At 40.8% G+C, this 25165-nt stretch overlaps 2 protein-coding genes across 6 annotated transcripts in view; both read right to left on the bottom strand.

The window, feature by feature from the left end:
* Positions 1-12503: 12503 nt before the first annotated feature.
* On the bottom strand, positions 12504-13403 carry IGIP (IgA inducing protein). The gene has a single exon (XM_017341094.3). The coding sequence runs from the start codon at positions 12876-12878 to the stop codon at positions 12678-12680; it is 201 nt and encodes a 66-aa protein (XP_017196583.2). The 5' UTR covers positions 12879-13403; the 3' UTR covers positions 12504-12677.
* An 8437-nt stretch (positions 13404-21840) lies between these two features.
* PURA (purine rich element binding protein A) overlaps positions 21841-25165 on the bottom strand; it is a 12212-nt gene continuing 8887 nt past the window's right edge. For all 5 annotated transcript variants that reach the window (XM_051843455.2, XM_051843454.2, XM_051843452.2 and 2 more), the window contains exon 2: positions 21841-25165. This exon is cut by the window's right edge and continues 2129 nt beyond it. The gene's annotated coding sequence lies outside the window, so the exon portion shown is untranslated.

The raw sequence follows: 25165 nt of genomic DNA, 5'->3' as shown, positions 1-25165 counted from the left end.
CCCTAATAATATGCCTGGGAAGGCAGCAGGTGATGGCTCAAGTACTTGAGTCCCTGACACCAAATGGGAGACCTGGATGGAGTTCTGGGCTTCTAGCTTCAAGATATTTGTGGAGTGAACTAGAGGATGGAAGATAATACTCTTGCGTGTGTTCTCTCTCTCTCTCTTTCTCTCTCCTCCACCTCTCAGTTTCTGCCATTCTGCCTTTCAAATGGACAAATAAATAAATTTTAAAAAAATGGTTAGGATTTTCCAGCTGACCTGTGGAGTTTAGTCTTGTCAGTGGAAGCATAAGCTGGTGCCTGCTGGCAAATTTGGGGTCATGAGCTCTTGCCTTTACGGTGGGCAGTTGGCACAGAATCACCAGCACTGATATTCCTCCCAAACACTTTATGAGCACTCCTCTTCTTGAAAGACATCACCTTGTCTGGAAAAAACTTAGAAATGATATAAACAATATCAACAGAGAGGTCCGAATGAAAGGTTGTGTTTTAAGTCTATCAGATTCTCAGGCAAGTTTAAACCAAAGGAAACACTAGGAGTATTGGGATTCCTGAGGCAGTGAGACAAGAAGGGAGATTCTGAGAATAGGATGTGAAGGCAGGGGAGAAAAGAGACGGGGCAGTCCCTCTGGAGTTCTTCTGGGTCCTGGAAACATAAAGCTTAGAATTCCTCAGCAAAAACAACAGAAGCCCAAACTCAATTGTTGAACCCATCTCTGGTGAGATGAGAGAATGAGTGAGCCAGGCCCAAGGATTTAGTGGCTCATGGCAACAGCCAAAGGAAGCTGAAGGGCTACAGGAGTCAGGAGAAGACTGTCTTCCCTAGGGGCCTTTGAGAACAAAGCTGTTACAATTCAGATTCTGAATGGGAGGACTCAATACTGTGAAAATGTCAACTCTCCCCCATTTAGTCTCTATAATCAATAAAATCCCAACCCAAATCCTAAGACTTATTAAATGAGACTTGATAAGCTGATTAGAAAGTACACCTGGCAGGAAAAAAATATATGTAAGAATAGCAAAACAATTTTGGGACCAGAAAAGAAAAACAAAAGGGAAAAATACACTACCAAACCATATTCCTAAGGCTACAACAATTAAAATGGTGTAGGACTAGTACAGGAATATAGAAAAGTTCAATGCAACAGAGAAACCAGCAGGAGCCATATGCATTTGTGGGAGTTTTGAATATGAGAATAGCATTTCAAGACACTGGAGAAGTGTGGGCTTTGAGGCACAGTGAGTTAAGCCACTGCTTGGGATACCCAAATTGCATACTGAATGCTGGTTTAAGTCCTAGCTACTCTGCTTCCCATCCAGGTCCCTGCTAATGTGCCTGGGAGGCAGCAGATGGTGGCTCAAGTACTTAGGTCTCTGCTACTCACATGGAGACCCAGATGGAGTTTCTGGCTCCTGGCTCTAACCAGGCCCAGCACCAGCTTTTGTGGCCACAGCTTGGGTGAACCAGCAGGTGGAAGATCTCTCTCTTTCTCTTGATCTTTCTCTCTTTCCATCTCTCCATCCCTTCCTCTCCCTCTCTCTGTCATTCTGCCTTTCAAATAAATAAATAAATTTTTAAAAAAGAAAACAGACACTGAGGAAAAAGATGGCCTAGGAAACAAGTAATCTTGGACTGTGTGCAACACTTTGCAAAAAAAAAAAAAATCCCTAACATCTAACACTATTTATGAATATACTCTAGATGAATTAAAGAACATAGAAACACAATTATAACAGAAATACAAGAAAATATAGTAGACTATCTTAGTATCTGGAGACAGGGAAGCTTTCTTTAAAAAAAAAAAAGCATAAAGGAGAGGTCAAACACCCTTGACTATATCAAAATAATTAAGCACGAAGAATAAGGTTACAAGGACCTGTCTGCATGGACTAACTGCCAGCTAGCAGACTGTGAGAGGAGATGGCCTTGGAGGCCTATCTTCTCTCTTCACAATTCCCTCTCAGAAGTCAGGGTTCAGGAGGAAGCAAATAAATACCAGAGTGTGGCTATTCCCCACTGTACATATCCCCAGAGCCCTATAATCAAGAGATAACTCAAATCATAGTCATCAAGAGCCAGAGTGGGTTAAGGGGATCAGGACACAGGAGAGGAGGTGGTAGAGTGAGAAAGAAAAAGAAGGAGTAGAGACAGAGACAATTCCGTTACCTGCAAAGGAGGAGTAAACATAGGCCTGGCTCTGTCACACACCACAGTCTCCAGTCCTGAGTCCATCTTTCAGAGAGGGTGTGGCACAGGCAGCTCTTCCCGACCTTGCTTTCCCTGCATGGGAGAGTATTTCTGGAGAGCATTCAGAGAAAATTTCACATGAGACCTTGCAGCTCTGTGGAGACTGGGGCAGTCCTAGAATTACGGCCCCTGCCCAGACCTCCAGCGGCAGTAACGGAGGCTATGCCCATACTTGGGTGGGCTGGGTGCCCTTGCACGGTCTGATCACTCCAAGTCAAAGGTCTATGCCTTGGACTGTTGACTCTGTTTCACATCTGGGGACACTGACACAAGGCCACCCGAGGCAAAGTGAAACTCTTATCCTATGGAGCCATCATCAGCCAACTTTCCCTAAAGGATCAGGTTCCGCTGTGAGGGGAGGCAGGGAATCACTGCTCAGTATTCGCAGCCCACACTTCCACCTGTGAACTGTCTCTAAGCTCTGAGTGTGTGATTCAGGTAGGATGACAGCCACAATCAAGTCTTAGGAAACCTCTGTGGAAATATGATACCATTTGATATGCTGGTATACAGCATACAGACCTAGCATTTGAGAGAAGGGGGAAAGCAAAGCATGATGGCCACTGAGAGATGCAGGATGGGCCGGAGGTGGGTGCAGCCTTAGTGATGGAATCATGTCCCAGAAAACACCGAGCAATCTCACAGGCCCCACTCTGGCTTTAAGGGATGTTTCAGAATTTAGAGTGTGGAGGAAGGTGTAAATAAACATAGCTGGGAATAAGACTAAAGCCCCTGACTTCCGATTAAAGGATGCCACAGTGGTCAGGAGGAGCCAGTGGCCTCAGGAATATTAAAAAATAGACTGTGTACAAAAAAAAAAAAAAAAGACTTAAGCTTAGCTTCAACATCTTCAAAGGGAAAAGAAGTGACTCCTTTATGTCAATGTACAAAAAAAAATGTCTGAGTACCCACTAGAGTAACAAAGAGACATCTGCATCGCCCTGCTCCACTCACCACCACCACCACACCCTTAGGGATGTGACACAGCCTACCTCCTTCCTCTGAGATTACTCCAGACAAGTCCACTGATCTGGCACAAAACACGGCAGCTTAGAGTGCCTCCTACTATTGCAACCACATTTCAGGGGCTATTCAGTGGGCTCAAAACTCTCAACTTTCCACATGGATATGGAAGGCTCCAGTCCGTCAGCACAGATCCGGTAAAGAGGGGAGCTCTCTTCCCTCGACGTCTAAGCAGCCCTGCTCCCAAGTGCTTTTGACTGAGTCCTGAAGGTCAGCCATGCTGAAGGAGGCAGCCTTCTGGAGGAGAGCTCTGTCTCTACTCTCAGATCAGGACCAGTGACCTTGAACCTTTTTGGGCCATGGCCTCCCTTGAGCTTTTTGCTGAAAACGATGGCTCCTCTTCCCAGAAAAATATACATTGCAGATGCAGGTGTAATCTGGTATAAAATTTCAGAAGCTTCACAGACCCCCAAAAGCTCCAGCTTAAGAATTCTTGCCAAAGGCAAATCACTCCTTTTCTTACTCAAGAGCTGTTTCCTGGGGTTGATTAACTGCTACCTTAGATGTCCAACAGGTGAATTAATATTCAGAATTGACTGCTAGTCCTCTCATGCCCTTGGCAGATGGCACACTCTCTGCTGTTGCTTGCAGCCAGAGAAAGCAGAGCCCCTAGACTGAGACCATATTTTGTTTTTCAAAAGACTACTTTCCCCAACGTCTGCCAGAAAACCTCAGACACCCTAGACTTGGAATACAGACCCAAAATGATAAGCCACAACTGAATCGGATCTCCCATACAACTGGAGCCATGAAGAGAGAGCCAGGCATTGAGTGCTTTTTGGGCTGGCAGGAGAAAGGCATGAAGATAGGCCCCATGGAAAGGGTCAGAAAGGGTCCTCCTCCTTTCAGTCAGTCATTCTAGAGAGACACCTATTCTTTTTCATTTTTGCCTCTACTTAAAGAGATGCAGAGGATGCTGGAGCCTATGCCCTTATTACCTCAAACTCCACATTTGCCTCCCTTTTTTCCAATAATGAGGACAATGATCATAACAACACTGATTGAATACTTCTCTATACTAATCATTGTGCTATAAGCTTTTTTTTTTTTTTTTTTTTTTACAGGCAGAGTTAGACAGTGAGTGAGAGAGACAAAGAGAAAGGTCTTCCTTCCGCTGGTTCACCCCCCAAATGGCCGCTATGGCCAGCACGCTGCGCTGATCTGAAGCTAGGAGCCAGGTGCTTCCTCCTGGTCTCCCATGCAGGTGCAGGGCCCAAGCACTTGGGCCATCCTCCACTGCCTTCCTGGGCCACAGCAGAGAGCTGGACTGGAAGAGGAGCAACCAGGACAGGACCGGCACCCCAGTTGGGACTAGAACCCGGAGTGCCGGCGCCACAGGCGGAGGGTTAGCCTAATGAGCCATGGTGCCAGCAGCTATAAGCTCTTGAATTATCTCATCTTCTGAACCATCAAATGAGGTAGGCATCTTGTTATCCCATTTACAGATCAGGAAATTGAGACTAGGAGAGGTTAAGAAGAGCAGTGTAGGGACACAGAGCTACTGAGTGGTGGAGCCTGGATTTGTATCTAGGTCTGATTTCATTTTTTTTTTTTTTATTTTTTATTTTTGACAGGCAGAGTGGACAGTGAGAGAGAGAGACAGAGAGAAAGGTCTTCCTTTTGCCGTTGGTTCACCCTCCAATGGCCGCCGCGGCCGGCGCGCTGCGGCCGGCGCACCGCGCTGATCCGATGGCAGGAGCCAGGAGCCAGGTGCTTTTCCTGGTCTCCCATGGGGTGCAGGGCCCAAGCACCTGGGCCATCCTCCACTGCACTCCCTGGTCACAGCAGAGGGCTGGCCTGGAAGAGGGGCAACCGGGACAGAATCCGGCGCCCCGACCGGGACTAGAACCCGGTGTGCCGGCGCCGCTAGGCGGAGGATTAGCCTAGTGAGCCGCGGCGCCGGCCTTAGGTCTGATTTCAAATCTAATACTTTTAACCTCCACTTTCATTTATCCTTCCCAAAAGACCAGAACGCACACAAAAGCCTGGAAACCATCCAGAATGACAGTTTGGTCTTCCAAGTTCTTGCTGCCAGCACCCATGCCCTTCTCGTCCTCTGCCCACCAGGGAGCAGCCTGGTTCTTCAGAGACTCACTTTATGGATTCTGTTGGAAATCCTCAAACTCTCTGCCTCATCTCCAGATGACTTTGCCTTTTGAGTCCATACTCCATGGTCCTAAATTTATCCAGGAGCCTAAATTTATTTTAAAGTCAGTTGAGCCCAGGAATCATATTTCCATCAAGAGAATGACTCTTTTCTACTCACTCCTGCATTTATTGGCCAGGGGTTAGTTGACATCATTCCAATTGAGAGACTTGTGGGGAGAGGAAGGGCACGGCAGGTGCAGAGAAAAAAAGTAGAGGAGGCACCAATGCCCATCACTGTTGAGGGTGCTCCATAGAGGTCAGACTTCTCTAAGCATCTGCTACTCACCGCAGTTGGAAATAGGGTCTCTCACCCCTGCAACAGCTAGTCGATCCCAGGGAGAGTGAGTTTCCAGCTCACCAAGAGAAAGGTCTATGAAAACACTGCCCATCATATGTCCAGGGACCAAGGGGACCCATGTGCATGCTGATTGACTAGAGCCCAACTCGTGGGGATTCGGAGGCAGCTGGGGGCAGAGTAGACATTAAACTCTCTGTTGAGCCCAGGGTTACTTGTCCTTGCCCCAGAGCCTCATCTGGAGATGAAATAGCTAGAAAGGGGAGAAGTGGGAGGTGCAGGAAGCTAAAGATGTTGGCAGCAGGCACACAAATACATCTCACATTCAGGGTTTCTGCTCTAGACCACCTGGAGGCCAGAGGTGAAACAAAACAAAATGACAGTACTTGTATTCAGTGTGGACGAGGAAGCCAGCCACAGGGGTACAACTGACTCCCAGAAATGGCCCGGAGTCACTGAAGTCTGGTCACTTAGTCATCAGATATTTATTGAGTGTCTGCTTTGTGCCAGACTTGTCTGGGCATTTGTGAATGCCATGATGATTCCTGCCCTCAGCATTAGGCCATCGATAGAGAAAATATGAGCAAGACAGCTGGCATGAGCACCAGGGAGAAAACGAGCAGTGAGGACTGGAAGGGGCCACTTCAGTTTGGGTTGTTAGGGAAGCTTCCTTGAAGGGAGAGCTGAGGCCTGATTATGCAAAACGGCCAAAGGAGGATGTGGGGGAAGCGCATTCCAGGAAGACTGAAGAGCAAAGCCAAGGTCTTTAGGTGGCAATGGGCTCCACACATTTGAGAAACAGGTGACCAGAGGAAGGAGAGAGAGCTGCAGTTAGGCAGGGCCAGATCACTGTTGCATTGTAACAATGGTGGAGGGCTGGGCTTTTCTCCTATGTGTGATGAGAAGAAGGGGAGTGACATCATCTAATCAGTTTTTTTTTTTTTTTTTTCAAAAGATCATTCCAGTTATTATGTGGAGAGTAGGTTTCAGGGAGCAGAAGGGTAGTAGGGGGACCAGTGAGCAGGCTGCTTGAGAAAATGGGAGACCATACAATTTGTCATCCAGACAGAGATACTTGGGCAAGTGAACAGGGATGCTACAAATAGTTTAGCAGGGGGGCCAGTGCTGTGGCACAGTGGGTTAAAGCCCCGGTCTGCAGTGCCGGCATCCCATATGGGCGCCGGTTCAAGTCTTGCTGCTCCTCTTCCAGTCCAGCTCTCTGCTACGGCCTGGGAAAGCAGTGGAAGATGGTCCAAGTCCTTGGACCCCTGTGCCCATGTGGGAGACCTGTAAGAAGCTCCTGGCTCCTGGCTTCGGATCAGCTCAGCTCTGGCCATGGTGGTCATTTGGGGAGTGAACCAGCGGAATGGAAGACCTCTCTCGCTCTCTCTGGCTCTTCTTCTCTCTTTCAAAATAAATAAAATAATTCTTTAAAAAAACAAATAGTTTAGCAGGACAGTCTTGGGCAAAGTGAGACATGTGTACACTTTGGTTGTGGTTGGCTACAGCAGTGATTCTCAAGGTGTAGTTCCTGGATCTACAGCATCAGCATCACCCAGGGACTTAACAGAACTGCAAACTCTTAGGACCCACTGAATCAGAAACTCAGGTGGACCTGCCAGTACATGTATTAAAATCTTTGTTGTAAAGTTTATATATATACATATTATATCTATGAGTATATATATGTGTGTGTATATATATTATATATATATATATTTGAAAGACAGAGAGAGGGTGAGCTCATCTGGGTCTCCCACATGGGTGCAGGAACCCAAGGACTTGGGCCATCTTCCACTGCTTTCCCCAGCACATTAGCAGGGAATTGGATTGGAAGCAGAGCAGCCAGGTCTCAGCAGGGCCCCAAGCGCTTCATTTCTTCCGTGGTGTAACTGGCCACCTTTCCCTGCCCTTGCCTCCACTGGATGTTAACTTTTATTTAATCACATGTCATAAGTTATTTATTTTGGCACTTTTTCATGATTTTTAGAAATCCCTTTCTTCCGACTTCCAGTAGTAGCTTATTTTGAAGTAGACAGGACTTTCTGATTTAGGGTACTGGCTTTTCAAAGAGGTTCTGCTCATTCAAGATCAGAGGAAGGAAATCTATTCTTCTGTATCTGACTTCTAGCTCACCTGGGGCCTCCACTGCTCATGTCAGCACCTTCCCCCACACTCTGAACTTCAGGAGGAGGAGCCATACATTTTTCCCACTGAAAATGGAGAGTCCATATTACTATTACCAATCTCCAGATTGTTTCCAATAAGTTCAGTCCAATTTCCTACTAATTTTGATTTTCACTCATTTTGACTTGTTTTAAATCAAGCCATTTGGCACTGAGGTTGGCAGGGAGAAAATGTTACAGAAAAGGCTCACTGAAAGTTGCAATATTTAAGAGAGTTAAGAAGATATCACCACCTAAAGGCCACCCTAGGCCCCGACTCTCCCATCCTGCTCAACCCAACCTCAGGCCTCTGTCAGCTGCCTGTGGAGATTGGCAGAAACTCTGAACTAGCTCCCTCCCCGCCCCCCCCCCGCCTTTTTTTTTAACAGTCTCTGGCTGTTACACTAAGGGTGGATCTGCCCTGCCATCATACTAAATTTTTCCAAGCCCATCACTTTTTATTTTTTAAACATCAAGTGTTTGAGGCCAGCGCCGTGGCTCACTAGGCTAATCCTCCGCCTACAGCGCCGGCACTCTGGGTTCTAGTCCTGGTTAGGGTGCCAGTTCTGTCCTGGTTGTTCCTCTTCCAGTCCAGCTCTCTGCTGTGGCCCAGGAAGGCAGTGGAGGATGGCCCAAGTGCTTGGGCCCTGCACCTGCATGGGAGACCAGAAGGAAGCACCTGGCTTCTGGTTTTGGATCGGCACAGCGCGCCGGCTGTAGCAGCCATTTGGGGGGTGAACAAGACCTTTCTCTCTGTCTCTCTCTCTCACTGTCTAACTCTGCCTGTCAAAACACAAACAAAAAAAACTATCAAGTGTTTAAAATATTCCAGGGACCGAGCTAAGCATTCTAGCTGGGGTACTGCATTTTGTTCTGAGGGTAACACTATGCGATTGGCCTCACTACTAGCACCGTTATACAGACGAGGACTCCAGGGCACAGAAAGATGAGCATGCCCAGGGTTACACAGTGCACACTGCCTTCTCACTCCCTGATATGCAGTGTCTGGCTTTGACATTGTCCCATCTTGGGATGCATGCAGCTAGCCGACGAAGCCAGTGTTCCCTGTAGCAAAGGAGGATTCCTCTGCATAGCTCCAAAGCCACACTTCCTGTTCTGGAAGTTGATTCATTGAGTGAATCCACATTTTCATTTCTCCCTGCCCTTTCATGGGGAATGACTTACTCAGAGCAGGTCTGACAGAAGCAGGCAGATGGCACTTCCAGGCCTCTCTCTCCTGCTCTTGCTCAAAGTAAGCACAGTACGACTCCTGCCGCTCCCAACCTTACCACGTGAATCGAACAAAGGGTTCTGTGAACAAGGTCCTAGAATTCTGTCTAGCTGAGTTGCCAGTTTCCTTCTCTTTTTCTCCCCAAATTCTACCCCTCTCCCCCAGAAAACACCTTTTCTTCATTAGAGTAGACAGCCTATCTGCATCCACATAGCACCAAACATAAGATCAACAACAAGGACCGAGAGGAGAGGATCTGGGTTTGCCCAGATTCCCAAAACCTCATCATTCACCAACCACTGGCCCAGTAATCGCATCTGCCAGAGGCAGCCAGGTAATTTTCAGCTCAAAGTTTTGCTTGGGCTTTTAAGTTTCTGAACACATTTTCTTGCACCCTCTAAGATACTGTTTTCCAGATGTCACCTGACCTCCAAGGAGAAGTCTAGAATCTGTCACACTCCAGGGGCTTCTTCCAAAAACAGAACTTCTAATCCTTTTGGATTTAGGGATGGTTTAGAGGGCTATGGCATCTATTAGAACTCTCACCTGAAAAGAGAGACCACAATTTGAACTTGAACCCCTCACGGTTTTTTTGTGTCCTGGAAAGCAGTGGTTCTGAGAGTCCAGCCTGGGGCCAAGAGTGTTAGCAGCCCCCTGGAAGTTCTGAGACCCCACTTCAGATCTACCGAACCAGAACCTCTGGGAAACCCTGTTGTAATGAGTCCTCCAGGTGATTCAGACGGGTGCTTAAGTGTGAGAACCACTGCACTCTAAAGCAAAGGTCCTTCATCTTCTGGCAGTCTCTGATTTGAGAATCTGATGAAAGCTTGGGGCTTTCAGCTTCTTTTTGGACCACCATCCCCTCCCACCAGGATCCAAGTCAAGAATTCCTGCTCTGGAATTTAGAGCTTACCCTTCTCTGGCTTCTACCTGCTATCAGCAGTACTACAAGAAGCAATGGGTGCACAGTCCCTGATTGTCCTTTCCTCTGTGTATAGGCAGGTGTGCATCCCCTGTACCAGACAGCACAGGGATAAAGCCTTGTTGCTCCTTGTCTATGCTGCAATTGTAGCCCATGGGCTATGAATAAAAACCAAAGGTTCAGGCATAAGGCACCAGGATAGGAGTCTGGGACTAAACAGAAAATTAATTTCTTCTTCTGGTGCTGGGATCTGTGTTTCAGAGCAAAACTTCTTAAAAACTGCTGAACTTCCTGTGACAGTCCTGGCTGGGGCATATTGACTGTAGCCAGAGCTTTGTCAATGGCAAATTTTGGTCTCTCAAGAGAGGAACTCCCAAGGCAAGGTCCAGAATTTTATTCCCTAGCTGAAGGCTCAACTTGTACCTGCATGAGCTGTTTCCACCTGAGCAGCCAGTTACTCGGCTTAGGGGACAGTCTCATATTTTCCTCCACAGTCATTCTTGGGCCATGACTTGAACTGGTTCTCAGAGCAACCTCCTTGGGAAAAGTCCCTTCTCTAATTCGTACCCTCCTGAGGAGGAGGCTGATTCTGAAAATACTGCCCGAAGCTGCAGAATCTCCCCTTTTGGCTGTAGAACTGCTCCCTCGGTCCAAGCAAGGAAGGACTGATTCTGTGCTCAGACTCAGCTCATCTGAAGTAGAGGCTTAAAGTCGTCCGTGACTGCAGTAAAGGACACTGTCATACACAGATTCCCCAAACCAGGAACAAAGAGCTCATGCCAGATTGCAGTTTCCTTCAGATCCAAAGTATGTTCTGCATCTGGCCACATCCCATCACCCTCCTCATTGCCACTGTGGCTCTCAGATTTCAGCCTGCATCAGAATGACCAAGGGGTGGGTGTTGTACAGTGGGTTAAGCCACTACTTGGAACGCCCACATCCCATACCAGAGTTACTAGGATCAAGTCCTCTCTGCTTCCAACCAACTGTCCTGATAATGCATCTTGGGAGGCAGCAGATGATGGCTGAAGCACTTGGGTCCCTGCTACCCCTGTGGAAGACCCAAATGGAGTTCTGGGTTCCAGGCTTCTGTATAGCCCAGCCCCAGCTACTGCAGGCATTTGGGGAGTGAACCAGCCAATAGAAGACCTGTCTGTCTCTCCGTCTCTCTTGCTAACTCTGCCTCTCAAATACATAGACCTTAAAAAAAAAGTGCTAAAGAAAAATGACAAATAGTTCTTCTTGGGCATGGTGGGCCCCTTTCTTCAGGGGCCGCATCCTGAGTCTGGGGTGTTTCCCCTGCAGCCCTGCAGTAGGACCTCACCTCAGGGCCTCTTGCTCCCCAAAATGACCACTGCATGTATTTAATCACGGTCCCATTTGGAATATTAAAGCCAGAGGACAGTTATGAAGGGGCCTAACATCTGGCTTTTCATGTTCTTATACTTTCTGGAAGCAAATCATGACTAGATTTTCTACCACAAGCCCCCATTCTTGAGTGCTTCCCTCTCGGGCAGGGACCCAGGGATTGATACAATCCCACCTTAGAGAGGAGAATCTGGCCTCTTTTTTCTTTAGGAAGCACCCATCTGTCTTCTGTGTCCACCCTACCCGCCCCTTCCCCCATCAGAGGCATGGTAGGACTCAGGAAAAACTAGTTATTTAGGCACTCCACTTATTTCTTCAAAACAACAGCATCCTCAGCTTTAAGCCTTCATAAAGCAGTTTCTATATTGTTTTTATTAAAGTTGGTGGTCGTTAGATGTCTCTGCTGCCCATGTTGGAGAACTGGATTGAGTTCCAGGTTCCTGGCTTTGGCCTGGCCCAGACCTGGCTGTGGTCATTTAGGGAGTGAACTAGCAGATGGAAGCTTGCTCTCTCTCTCTCTCTCTGTCTACCTCTTCTCTCTGCTTTTCAAATACATACATACATAATTTTGAGAAAATGAAAGAAAAAAAGTCATAAAAACCCTTCAAACTCTTGCTTTCAAAGGTTGAGAAAAATACCATACACCTGAGATCTTTGCTGGTTTTTGAGTTGCATGTCAAAAGGTTCTCTTTGGTCAAATAATCTACTCTTCCAGGAGGCCCATGGAAAGGGGTGCTTCTGGGCCGTTTTGTAGTTGTTGTTGGTAACTTCATCCCCTGTCTGCCACTGCACTTACAGAAAAACCATTCTGCAAAGGATCCTACTTTACAGCACAACCTCTATTTTCTGCAGGGGATTTCTTCATCTTTTGTCATGGACTCTTCTGTAACTCCTCCACTGCCCAGACCAAATTCAAATTTAAAATGATAAAACAGAGAGCATGTTTAATATTTAGAGCCAATTAATGGTCATATGTAACATGAAAGCAGTAGGATACTTTGTAAGATAAAATTGGTTTGCATCTTTCAAAAACAAATAATAATCCAGGAGCAACCAGACCCCTCCCCCCAACCAAAAGCACTGAAACAAAAGACTGATCTGTTTATACAGTCACATGAAAAATAAACATCTTTATTTTTTTGCCTACTTTATTTCATTTTTTCAAATAAAATTTAAATCTGTACAAAGTATACTGTTACAGTATATATTTTGTAAGAATCAATGCCTAAAAGAATCACAATACTTCAATAAGCAGTACAGCAGACCTCGCTAGTTTCAGCTTTGATATTGAACAAACTCAAGCCGGCTGATGCACAACACGTTTGCTTGGTTTCCACGTGGTGAGTTCCCAGCACTGAGATGGGAAAACATGACAGCAAATATGGTTATATTACAGCCCGACACACTGCGCTTCTTCATGTGATAATAACTGCACATATTTAATACAGAATGCTCAGATTTACTTTTAAATTGCATTTGCTTACTTTTTAGTTGGCAAAATTCAGCATTCTTTAATGGGGTCCCCAAACAGTGCAAATTAATGATATTCTACCATATATTGGCACATCTCCAATAAGGATTAACTTGTAAACTCAACAAAGAATATCAACAACTTAGTCCTAAGTTTTAACTAATATACATCTGGTCCATTTAACCAAAGTCATTTTGGAAAGATATTAAAGAACAACTCTATTTCTGAAAGGATAGTGTTTTGACCATTTTTTAGAGAAGTAAATTTTTAAATTGTCATTAAAATGTTTTACTATAAAAATTTTACAAACTTGATTAGAAATTTCAAGATTATGATTCACAGCAGACATATACAAACTGTTTACATCCCAACAATATCTACTCTCAGACTTCCAAATGGAGCACAATTGTGTCAGCTGTGTTAACTAAAATTCTGAACAGTGTACTAAATTTATAAGTGGTGCTGGGTCTAGCAAGTGTAAATACACAGTATATTTCAATGAAAAGAATTGTCTTCTTTATACTTTATTTGTCTTCCCATAAGGAAACATTAATGTTTACATTCTTTAATAAAGTTAATCTTACATCAGAATATAACTTAATACTGTCAGCAACAGGGACCACACACAGTAAATAAGAAGCACATTTAAAATAAGTCTGAATTCACATAGATTAACATTTGTTGGTTAATAAAATATTGACAGTATTACAATCTTACAATATTTACAGTAAGAAAAATCTAGAGTAATATATACCTTTCACAGCAGGATTCCTTTTTTTTTTTTAAATTTCTTCCAGTTTGGGATTGTGTATACACGAAAAGCTCAAAATAAAGCAACTCTGCAATATAATCTTAAAATAATGGCTACTAGGGGGAAATTCTATCACAACCATTGAAAATAATGGTGACTTCTCACGGAGTCTGTGGCATCTGAGAACCCAGTTAATTAACCAAAGTCTTGCTCAAATCAGCCTCAGTTACCCAGATTAAAGCTGCAGAACTCCGGCCTTCCCTGACTGCTGAAAACCCAACAGCATTTTCTCAACATGCTATAAGAAAGGAGGGGAAATTGGTTTCAGCTCACTCCTCGTGGCTGGAAGCCTCCGGCCAGTGCACATTCCCTAGCGTATGCCAAAAGAGGGCCGTTTTCATCCGCACAGCATCACAAGAGTCCACCCTCCAAGGAAAGGGCACTTTGACACCAAGCTCAGTCATTCCTCAACTCTTGTGCAATATGAAAAGGCATGAACTTGGCCCATATAATACACACCAGCATCTCAAAGATTTGGGACTGGGACAAAGAAACAGACTAGTGTAAGTTTGCACTGAGATCAACAGGAAAAATGGGAAATGATGCACATTTCCAATTAGAATGACACGGAGAAGACCCACATCCCTAAACTGGAATCTGGCCAGGGCATCAGAGTTAGCACCCCCTCTCTGAGTACCACAAGCAATTAGGATGTGTGCTCTGGGCCTCCTCTAAGAGAGAGCATCTACAGTAAGCAATGCAGTGTGGGACATTATTCAGTGACGACTCCCAAGAAAACAGATTCAATGCTTGATTTGAACTCTCTGCAGCACCTGAGGTCAATCATTCGAGCTGTGACCCGTCCCAACCCTGCTTACTTTAAGATATCTGATGGGCACAGAGCACTCAGGGATACGGCTGCTGGCTACTTTGGACTCTAGATCTCACAGGTAATCAACAGGTATCTGGGATTGAATTAGCAAACTGTACCATGGCTCCTTAAACAGACACTGTCAGGTTTGAAATCATGTCGAGCATGAATCTTCACTGTCAGGTCAGAAATCAAAGTGGGGGGTCTTCCCACATCAGCCAAGGTTATTACATCAAAACCTTAGAGGAGTTGGACAGTTTTTCATGTTGCCAGTGATTAGTTTACTTATTTCAGTCAATCTGGATTGGCAAACCAGTCTAATCTAGTTAGCTTTGTTTTTTTGATTCTTACGTATGTGCTAACCCAAAGCTGTTGTATTTGGGCTAAATACACTGACAGAGAAAATTCAAACAACAAAAGTTTCAACAAACTTCTGTGGCATTTTCTTTTTGGAAGTCAATGCAAGATCTAAGGTATTTCTACCCAACAAAGTCTGTTTAAGTGTTTAGTGTTACTTCCTTTTTGGTCCTATACAGAATGCTATAACTTCTATATAGGTCTGAATGCTGCTCCATGTAGATTCCTTCTGTATATCTAAAAATATATACTTTTCAGTAGTTCAATACATGGTTAATCTTCCCACAGAGGAAGATTTTTGTAATCACATGTTGCAAAGTAGAAAAACATCTCCTTTCTAAGAAAGGAAATATACTTTCCTATTGTACACTTTTGAGTAAGCCCAAAGGCATGCACCAAAAATCATTGTTAAAACTAATACATGCAATAAAATGATGTAGAGTTAGACTTAAAGTGCTGCTTCTCGATTTTGAAATTTGAAGAAGACATTTTGTCAGTTGTGGACTCCAAGATCCCCAACCCCCACCCCACCCCATGGCATTGAGAGAGAGAAAAATAAAAAAGTATGCATGAACCTTCCAACTATTCTTTACATGGGGGAAAGAATGGATATATCAATTATCCTATTTAAAAACTGGATTTCCAGTTTTAAATAAAACAAGTGTTTACTGTTAAAAATTGTCAAAGCTAACACACCCAAACAAATGTTACTAGTAAATAATGTTCTACATAGAGAATAATTTACTTTGGTTTTATGCACCTTCTCAAAAATAATAATAGTGTCCCATACATCACCAAACTGATGTGTTCCAGCAAAGTTAAGGCATATCTTTTTTTTCCCTAGTGACATCTTATTTCCCAAACAGACAAAACTAAAATCTTTTGGTGAGGAAGGGGTTAAGATAATGGCTAACCCCTTGGCATCCTGAGCATTGTGGTTTATCAAACTCTACCCTGCAAGAAGTTCTCAGGCACCCTGACCCCTGCCTTGAACCAGGAATGGCTCCCCTGTGTAGAGATGCCCTGACTCCTTATAAACAGCTCTCAGAACTTTGCTTCTTTTTTAAACCCTTCTGTTTGGATAAAATGCTTAACAAAGCTGGCTGCAATGTCACATTTTGCTAGTAGGGGCCACCATCTAACAATAATCCCAATCTGAAAAGTTTTAAGCCAATAGTTCATACTTTTATCAATTATTTGCATTACAATTTTCCACATGGAGTTAACTAAGAGTAGAGATCCTCAACTTGGGTCTCAGAAGATGTGTGATGCACCTGAGGCTGTATGCAAAATCACTTGTGGATGTGCATTTTTTTTTTAATTTGGGAAAGAGGGTCCATCACTTTCATCAGATTATCAAAGGTATCTGTGACCACAAAAGAGGGTTACAGGGACTAAGAGGGATACCCGTAATTCATTTTATACCAGGACTGGGAAACAGGGGGCAAAAACCAAAATAGCCTCAAAAAGGGGTGACAGGGGCAAATGCTGATCTTTCTCCTCTATTCACATTTGGGAAGTAAGTGCTTCAAACTATGAAAAATAATTAATTCAATTGATTAAGAGCCATTAAAAATAATGAAATCTATTTTCTAGCATTTTTTCATTTTCCATATGTAATACATTTAATCTCATTAAAGGTTTGGAGACTGAATTTTTCTCTTTTTCTAAAGGAAATTCACGGATATAATGCTGAATATCATCCATATTTAAAAGATCTAACAAAACAAAACCTAAGTAACTCTCAAGATATGAGCCTATACCTTATGGTTTTGAATAATGGATTATCTCAACTCAAATACACAGTTGTTAACCTTCATTTCCCAAAATTGGTCCATATTTAGACAACTACCTGGTACAATTCCACTAAATAAACATAAAATCCGAACAATGAAAGTTAAACTCTCTACTCAAATTAAAAACAAAGCCACAAGTTCCACAATAGAATCCAACCATTCACAGTATGTCATAAAGAACAGTCTCATCTCAAATACACACTGTATTTTCAACAGAATTTGCAAACATAAGACCCAGAATCACTAGCAAAACACACTAAGAAGAGCATGTCAAGAATTAAAACACACCCCCTCCCCACCATCTAGAAACACACTCAGGCATTCCAAAAATAAACCAGATCTGAAAAGAGGCCTCTTACTTGTTGGTTTTAAGTATGAGGTGCATAAAAAGCTATGGGAAAGGGAATACAAAATGAGTTAATTAAATAACTTACAAAAAATAATTTTAACCAAAAACATATCTCTCTGTTCTATTAACAAAACTGTCAATTTTTTATTTTTTGCAATATTAAACACTGTTGCACCATCTCACTAAGACAAAAAATATGTTCACAGGTATATTTTTGTTCTTTTCTTTCTAGAGCACATCTTTGAGGTTATAAGACTGCCTCTGATTAAAATAAAGTCTCTTATCCCTTGCTGCCCCCTCTCAACAAGTGAGTCAACCCTGAATTCCAAAAGGAATATTCATTGAATGTAATTATTTCAATACCAGTTATATCACATAGACCATGAGGAAACTATATGAGCATTATGGAAAACTATATGAAAGAGGGAGCTACCACTTGCCACCACTTCACTTCCAGCTTTTTAAGCATGTACCCAGTTGGACCCAGTCCTCACTCACTTCCATGAAAACAGACCAGCACTCCAAACCCAGGCTGTCTCAGGCTGGAAGGTGAATCTCAAAGATATCACTTTACTGATATATATATATCTCCTATCCTAAGCTTTTACTTTATTTAAACAGTTTAATAAAGCTTACACTTACAAAGGATTTTAATGGCAAATAAAGGCCCATTATTAAAAATTTTATCAAAACAAATTTTTGTTTTACATACATAAGAAATATTTTCTTGGCCTTATAAAGCATAGTTAATTGCATATAAGTTTTGCTTTGGGTGGGATATTGAAAACAATTCTGCAAGAAATTAGAAAAGACTAGAAACAAAAGTGAAAGTGACTAGTCTTAACTTTCAAAAAATCAAGTGCAAAGACAAATAGTGCAAATAATGAAAACTAGAAATTTTATAGGCAACTTTACATAGTCTTTCCTGCTTTTGCACTTTTAAACATCAACAACTTTATAAATCTTAACAATTGTATGCAGCATGGAAATGGGCTATCATTTACGTCCACTGACTAGACTCAAGAAAGCTTTTCGAAGACTTGTCTCACAGTCATTTAAATCACTGGTTCTTGACACCGGTTTGGGAATTCAGAAAATAATTCCTCAGGGAAGAGCTATTTAAGAAGGCTCTGCAATGACTTAAACAAGTTATAGTATGTATAACTATAATCTGATACACAATAAAATGTGAAGATTATACTAAGTACCAACTCTACAAAATAAGCTATAACAAAAATAACCCTATTGTTAATAAACTTGACATTTTTAAAAAAGAAAAATTACCTTCCAAATACAAAACCAGAACTTTTTTTTTTGCTACTTATAAAGAGATCTTTATCACTAATGTATAGAGATGTGAGTAAAATGACACTTGAAAAGTAGCTTGCCAAAATCACTGGGAATAAATTCACACTAATTTTGATAACAAAGAGTTAATCCAAATATACTTGAATTACGTAAACTTTTAAAATAAATCTTACATCAATTCTTTATCTTACATCATTGAAAACACTCCTGGGACAATGGGAACAAAAATCTCAACACTATCAACACACTCCAGAAAAGATGTGAAAACCTCCAAAAAATACTACATTATAGTAATATCATCTGCCACCAATGAGCTCTCAGACATTCTACAATTTTAAGGTAAGAGAAAAAGTGGGAATATAAACAGAAACATGAATTTGAGGGTTGTTTTGTCTAATTTCAGAAAGAAAGCATTACGGAGGACCACATAAGCCCCCAATATTAAGTGGCTGCTGGAATAGCAAATGTAACACAGAAAGATATCAAAAATTACAATTCAGTGTTTTTACCTGGTTTATTGTCTTCTTCTAAGAAATTCATGTGGAGGTTCACAGTTCTGCCAAAGTAACTGGTCTTTGTGGACTACAAAATCAAATAATTTGATATAAGGACCATTTTGAAAAGTTAGGGGTATATTATGTTTTTAACAAGAGTCCAAGAAAACAGTTTGTAATGATAAATATTTCTGATAGTCTAGAAGTATACAAAAGTTTGAAACTTTTTCTTCTTTTTCTCAAAATAAGTCCCCCATACTAACTTTGCTTGACCAGAAAAGTGACCCCTCCATAACTGTGCTCCTTAATTTGTCCCAGAAAAACAAACATCCTACACATGAAAACAGATTTGTATAATGCATCAACATCATAACTAGCTACAGACTGAGTTTTTTAATAGTCAATGAGGGACCCGTTTTCTCTGGCTTTATCAAAATCGCCTTAGTGAAGATCAATTTCACCATTCTTAGCAAACAACTCTCTTTCAGACTGTCGTAATACTTCTTCCCACTTCCAAACAAAATTCCTCCCACTTTACCTCCAAACCATCCTCTTACTTGACCCTCACACTCCCATTCACAAACACATTGAACAGCTCTTCCCTTCCTGCTCTCAAATTTCCAAACTAGTAAAGCTCAGTTCCCAGTAACTTACCTAAAATACACATACTTCTCACTCTCTTCAATTCACAAATTTCTTAAAAACATCCATCTAGATGCTGTTTCAAAATGTCAACTTAAGAATACGGGGAAGACAGCATTCAGGAAAAAAAAAAAAACTTGCTTGATTACCTCATAAAGCAAATCTTTCTCATTCATGAGTTAGCTATGTTCTAAGGCAAGAGTCAGCAATTTACTTCTCACTGAAGGGGGTAAGCTTGTGTGCCACTGGCAGGCCTAGCAGACAAGAAGAATAAAGGCAAGAAAAACAAGGAGAAAGGAGAATAGGTAAGATGCCAGATGTATATGGTAAGCAAGTAGGTCAAGAACCACCACCAACTACCTACACTACACAACTCATTGCCAATCTACTCTAGCTAAAAAGGAGTCTGAACCAACCTCAGCATGAGCCGAGTAAAACACTAGCTGACGGCCATCACTGAGTGGGACAAGGCGAACAGGCATTATCTGTTCCATAGCCTTGACTGCCAGCCACTTCACAGTGAGGATACCTTTACTTAAATCCTCCTAGAAGCCTTGTGTGTTAATATATCTTAGGCCAAAACACATACTAACAAGAGTATTTCCATGTTTTTCACAGTTCTAGAATATAAAGGCTTGGTTCTTGCAGGCCTCCTGAATTTTTAACACAGACCCTAAGTCCCTTAAATTTTTTTTCTCATGAAATACTACAACATTTAATTAATAAGTAAATTACAAGTCACCAAAACAATGTATATATTTATGAAAACACAAAAAATTTGTGATTCCTAATGAGCAAGATATTTCTGGTCCATATGACACAACGTTATCTTACATAGATCACCACCATGTTTCTACCTACCAACAAGCCAATTTTTCACAAAAGCAAAGGCCATCAGGAAAAAGACAGAAAATAATAGCAAATGTAATTGGGTACAAAATGAAACTGAGTGAGTAGCTATGAATTCTAGTTAATAAATATGCTTTTAACAAGTGATGTATGTCATACTCAACTTTCCTAAAAACATATATTGCTAAGTCACTTAACATAAAATCTTGGTAGTCAGTTTAGCAAAGGAAAGATGACAAACTGTTGGCTTGGAAGCAGTCATATTTTTCACTACTCATCTGGTTCCTCTTGCGTCATGAAATTCTACCTGACTCAGGCTAATGCTAGTTTACATGATCCTCACTTAGCTCATAATAATGAGATTTCGGTACAAAAAGAGCCTTTTAAATGGCCTAGACCTTAACTTCAGGTATTTTTTTTTTTTTTTTTTAGGATCACTAACTTCTTAATGTTAAAATCAACATTTCTGTAAAATATATCGGAAATTCTGCAAGGAAGACTCTATAGTAATTAATGCTGCTGGGTGAGAACAGTAATTTTAATAGAAATGATCACTTTAGTTTTGTAACATACTTCATTTTGGAATAGTCTAAATTTGGTTAACATGCAATGAAGAAAACAGAAATATTATAATGTATGATTTAAAAATTAATAAACTTTAACAGACAACTTTGCTCAAATAACTGGTAAATTTATTTGCTTAAGCAATTCTAATAAATTCTCAGTCTTATTTATTTCACTCTCAGGGAGATGTATATATGTCTAAATTATTAAAATATTCAAATTTAGGAATAAACAACTATAAATGTTATGTTCAGAGTTATCATGAACTGTTAAAGATGTTTTAGCATCCTTTTCCATAGAAAGCAAGATCTCATTCTGATACTCAGAAGACTTTTAAAAGAGAAAAAAGTCACTAGATTTGGTATCTCACTTTCTATGAGAAAAAAATCCTAACAGTATGTTTACATTTAAAAAAATGAATTGTGAAGCTATGAAAGCTGCCAGAGCAACAATTTCAAAAAGCAAAAGCCTCTTTTTAAAATTATCTGGAAAGTCTGTGTGTATGTGTGTGTGTGTTTGTATGTATGTGTGTAATACAAAAATAATAAGTGAAAATACTATAGAAGAGATGGTGAGCCATATGTTAGATATAAAATAATCATGCCCATCGTGGGGTATAGGTGGGAGATAACCCAAATGTCATAAAAGAAAAATGTGTTAGTTTTACAAAGCTTCAACAGTGCCAAAATGCAAAATGTTAAAGCACAGGAAGAAAAATGAATGATATACCCCCACTCCCTCCCTCGAAAACATCAAGGATCATAAGAAAACAGGAAGAAAAAAGTTGACACATATTTTTAAATATGCCAAATCATTACTGACTTCAAGACAATATAAAGTGCTTGGGCCATTATACCCGCCCAGATTCTCATCATCAACAGATTTATCTTCTTCCCTCCCTTCCACCCAAATTTAGTTGTTTTTCTGCAGAAAAAATACACAGCATCCCTATATTAATAAGAAATGAAAACAGTGAGTACAACTGATATAGATCCATTGACTTTTATTACAAATGTACTTGATCACTTGGCTTCAAAAAGTTTAAAATCAATACCCTATTTTCTGTAGGCCAGTACAAAGCAAACTGTTTTACAAATTAAATACCTAAAAATTTGACAAAAATAGTAAAATCTGATGAAAAACAATTATAAAAATCCTTAATCTCTCTCTTCAAAAAAGGAGGCAGTCTTCCCAGTCCTATTACACAATATTAATAATATTCACCATTTTTTAGAATAGGTAGCTAAATTATATTTTTGTTAGCATAAAAAAACTCTTATTGACTAATAGTTTTTATTTGTATATGCTCCAGTTAAGTTTGTGAATGCCATCTGATTGCAATATAATCAACTATCTTTAATTGAATTCTAATTTACACTTATTTAACAATTTGCATAGTTGGAAAGGGATAAAGGTTATTCTACTACTAATTACCATAGGCTATTACAGTGCTATTTTTCAAGGCAATAAGTATTTGCTCCCAAATGAAATTATTTTCTTTAGGCAGGGGTTAAAATTACTAGCAGCTTTCTTCATTACCTGAAAAATCAAATTGGAATAGTTATCCATATTTAAATGTGAAGGCCTAAAAACACTGATATACTTTCCACTTTGAGTCAAATTTCAACCCCTGCACAGGACAACTAGAAAGTGAGACTTTCAAGGTTTTTTTCTTTAATTTCCCTGTTGGTTTTGGTTTCTACTCTCCATGGCTTTTGAGAAGCTGGAAAACAGTTTGTCTTTCTTGACTAGCATTGTCTTTTTTTCCATTTGGCAAATATTCATCTATCTCCAATCTGTATCTAGTAGAGGAAAAGCCAACATGGCTTTTCTTATGAACTTCCTTTGTTGTCAAAGGCATGTATAATGATTTCTACAGTTCTGGTTAGTTAACTTTAGCTCCCTCTGTGGCTGGATGACTGCTGTTTCTAACATCAGCATGATAAATAGGAGGCACAAATAAAAAGTAGCTTAAAAAAAGATTTGGTGATTAAAAAAATAGACAATACCACACACACACACACACACACACACACATGCACACATTTCAAATCTGGTGGCTGATCTCTGGATTAAATTACTTGACAGTGTCTCTCATTTTAAAGAATGTCAATATTGCAATGCATTTTAAGTTTTCTTTTACACTTAGGCAAATAACATAGTTTAACCAAGCTCTTGGACCTTAATTGTAAGACAAAGCAGATCAATAAAAATAAGGCATACTCGTCAGAAATTAAGTTTTGTTTGCTTGTTTTTGGCACATTTGATCATACTGTCTTCCATGAATAACACATATGGTCAAATATACCATTTCATTTTTTGTTTCATCACAAAATAAGGTTTACCAACCAGTAAAATAAAAACAAGGAAAAACTCCAACATAAAACACTGAGATATAGAACCTTGGTAAAGTACCGAGCACCTGGGGGTGGGAGGGAAGGACAGGGGACAGATGATTCAGGAGAGAGAAGGGAAGGTTGGGAGGGTGCTTGGGAGGTAAAGTGAGATGCTTAAAAGATAGCATCTTTACAGTCACTTAGTCTTCTCTATGATCACTTCTTAAGTCTTAAAAGATCTGCATGTGGGTTTCTTTTTAAACCCACTGACCATAAATCAGACAATGGTCTCAAAATCTTAGTAAGATTGTGTTCAACTGTTATAGTGTAAAGACAATTGCACAATACATGTGCTTCTTGATCCGGTAGGATTCCAAGCAGAATCTGAAGTCTATAGATAAGAAAGGCTTCACTTTAGGTAATTGACCCTAAAGAAAACCTCAGGAAAGAACTCGCATCTCAAAGAAAGGACACTTTGCCTAAGTTCGCTGTGTTTTTGTTGACTCGCACTACTTATTGCTGGCTACTAGGAAACACTGATCTAGGAGTACTCCAACAACCTGTAGTACAAGGCTTAACTTTAAGAAGCTATAGTAAACAAGAGACAAAATCAAAGCAATTCTCTTTCCTAATTAGTAACAGCACAGAGAATGCAATCTTTTCCATATCACAGTTAAAGTACAGTGAACAAAACAGCTCAACAAACCTTAAGACAAAAAAGTGCAGGTTATTAATGTTTACATGCAGTTGATAAGCATTCCAAATGTCACATTACGCACTGTAAAAGCTCAACTTTACTATATGGAAATAAGAAAAATGCATCTTGGGGGAGGGGGAAAAGCAATTTAATCATTTCCAGTGATTTTGTAAGTAAAGAAACTCCTAACTACTGTACGGTCACCTCATATTTAACATTGTATGAATATTAAAAGCAAACAATTTAATGGGAAAATGCACAGTACAATGAAAATAGCTTGTTATTCAACACATACAGTAGATCTCAAAAACAAAGACAACACACTCAACCAGGGAGCTTAAAATGTCAAATCAAAACCCAAAGAACCAGCAGGAAAAAAAAATCCTCAAAAAGATAACTGTTTCGCCTTCCTAGGCCAATGCTTTACAATGTGAGAAGCACTGATACCATCTCGCTCCTACAGGTGGTGTCTTCCACATACAGCAGTTAGATCTATATGGCTGGACTTGCCAAGAAACAATTCCATCCCCAGAACTCTGTCAGACAAGATCCCTTTTTTTCTTTTTCTTTTTTTACCAAAATACTCTCTACAGATTTCCAAACCAAAATGTACTGTTTAAGGCATCTTTTTTATAACATTTTCTCTTCACTCAAAGATGATAGTCATGCAGCAGTTTAATGATAAAAATATATTAATATTTTACTATACAGCAGCAAGAAGTTAGTTGTCAATTAAAAGCACACAAACATCTTTAAATGAAAACCTGTAAAAGACTATCGTTACAAACAATTTCAGTTTGGAGGACACCAGCTTGGTAAAGTGCTCTCCTAAGCTTTGCATTTTCATACCCTACACCTTGAATATATGAGTTATAGAACATACTTTTGATAGGAGGCTTGTACACTCGGGGAACACGAATACACTTAGCATACAATGTAGCCAGTAATAACTAGCACCACAGCTACATGGAAATCCTTTACATACACCAACTTGGCTTTCACTTTTAAAACAAAATTCAGAATCCATGGCTCAGTAGGATAACTATAATTGTGTTGCTTTGCTTTTTTAACAGGTCTACGTAAGTTAATAGCACTGGCAAAAAAAATCAAAGGATAGCCTCAGATCTCTTACAAGTTTAGGAGACAGTGCTAGTGACCACAAATAGACTCACTACCTGATGTCCAAGTACAGGTTCACTGGAAATTGCTGCACGTTAGTTTTTAAAATCTTTCTACACATAATAAAAAAAATATATTATGAACCATACAAGTACATCT

The sequence above is a fragment of the Oryctolagus cuniculus genome, chromosome 6 (assembly GCF_964237555.1).
Source record: "Oryctolagus cuniculus chromosome 6, mOryCun1.1, whole genome shotgun sequence".
NCBI lineage: Eukaryota > Metazoa > Chordata > Mammalia > Lagomorpha > Leporidae > Oryctolagus > Oryctolagus cuniculus.
Note: the sequence above shows the minus strand (reverse complement) of the source record. Positions and strands in the feature narration are given on the sequence as shown.

What these genes read in the sequence shown, in the direction of transcription:
- IGIP (XM_017341094.3), bottom strand. Translation starts at nt 12,878, where the DNA reads ATGCAATTTAAAAGTAAATCTGAGCATTCTGTATTAAATATGTGCAGT.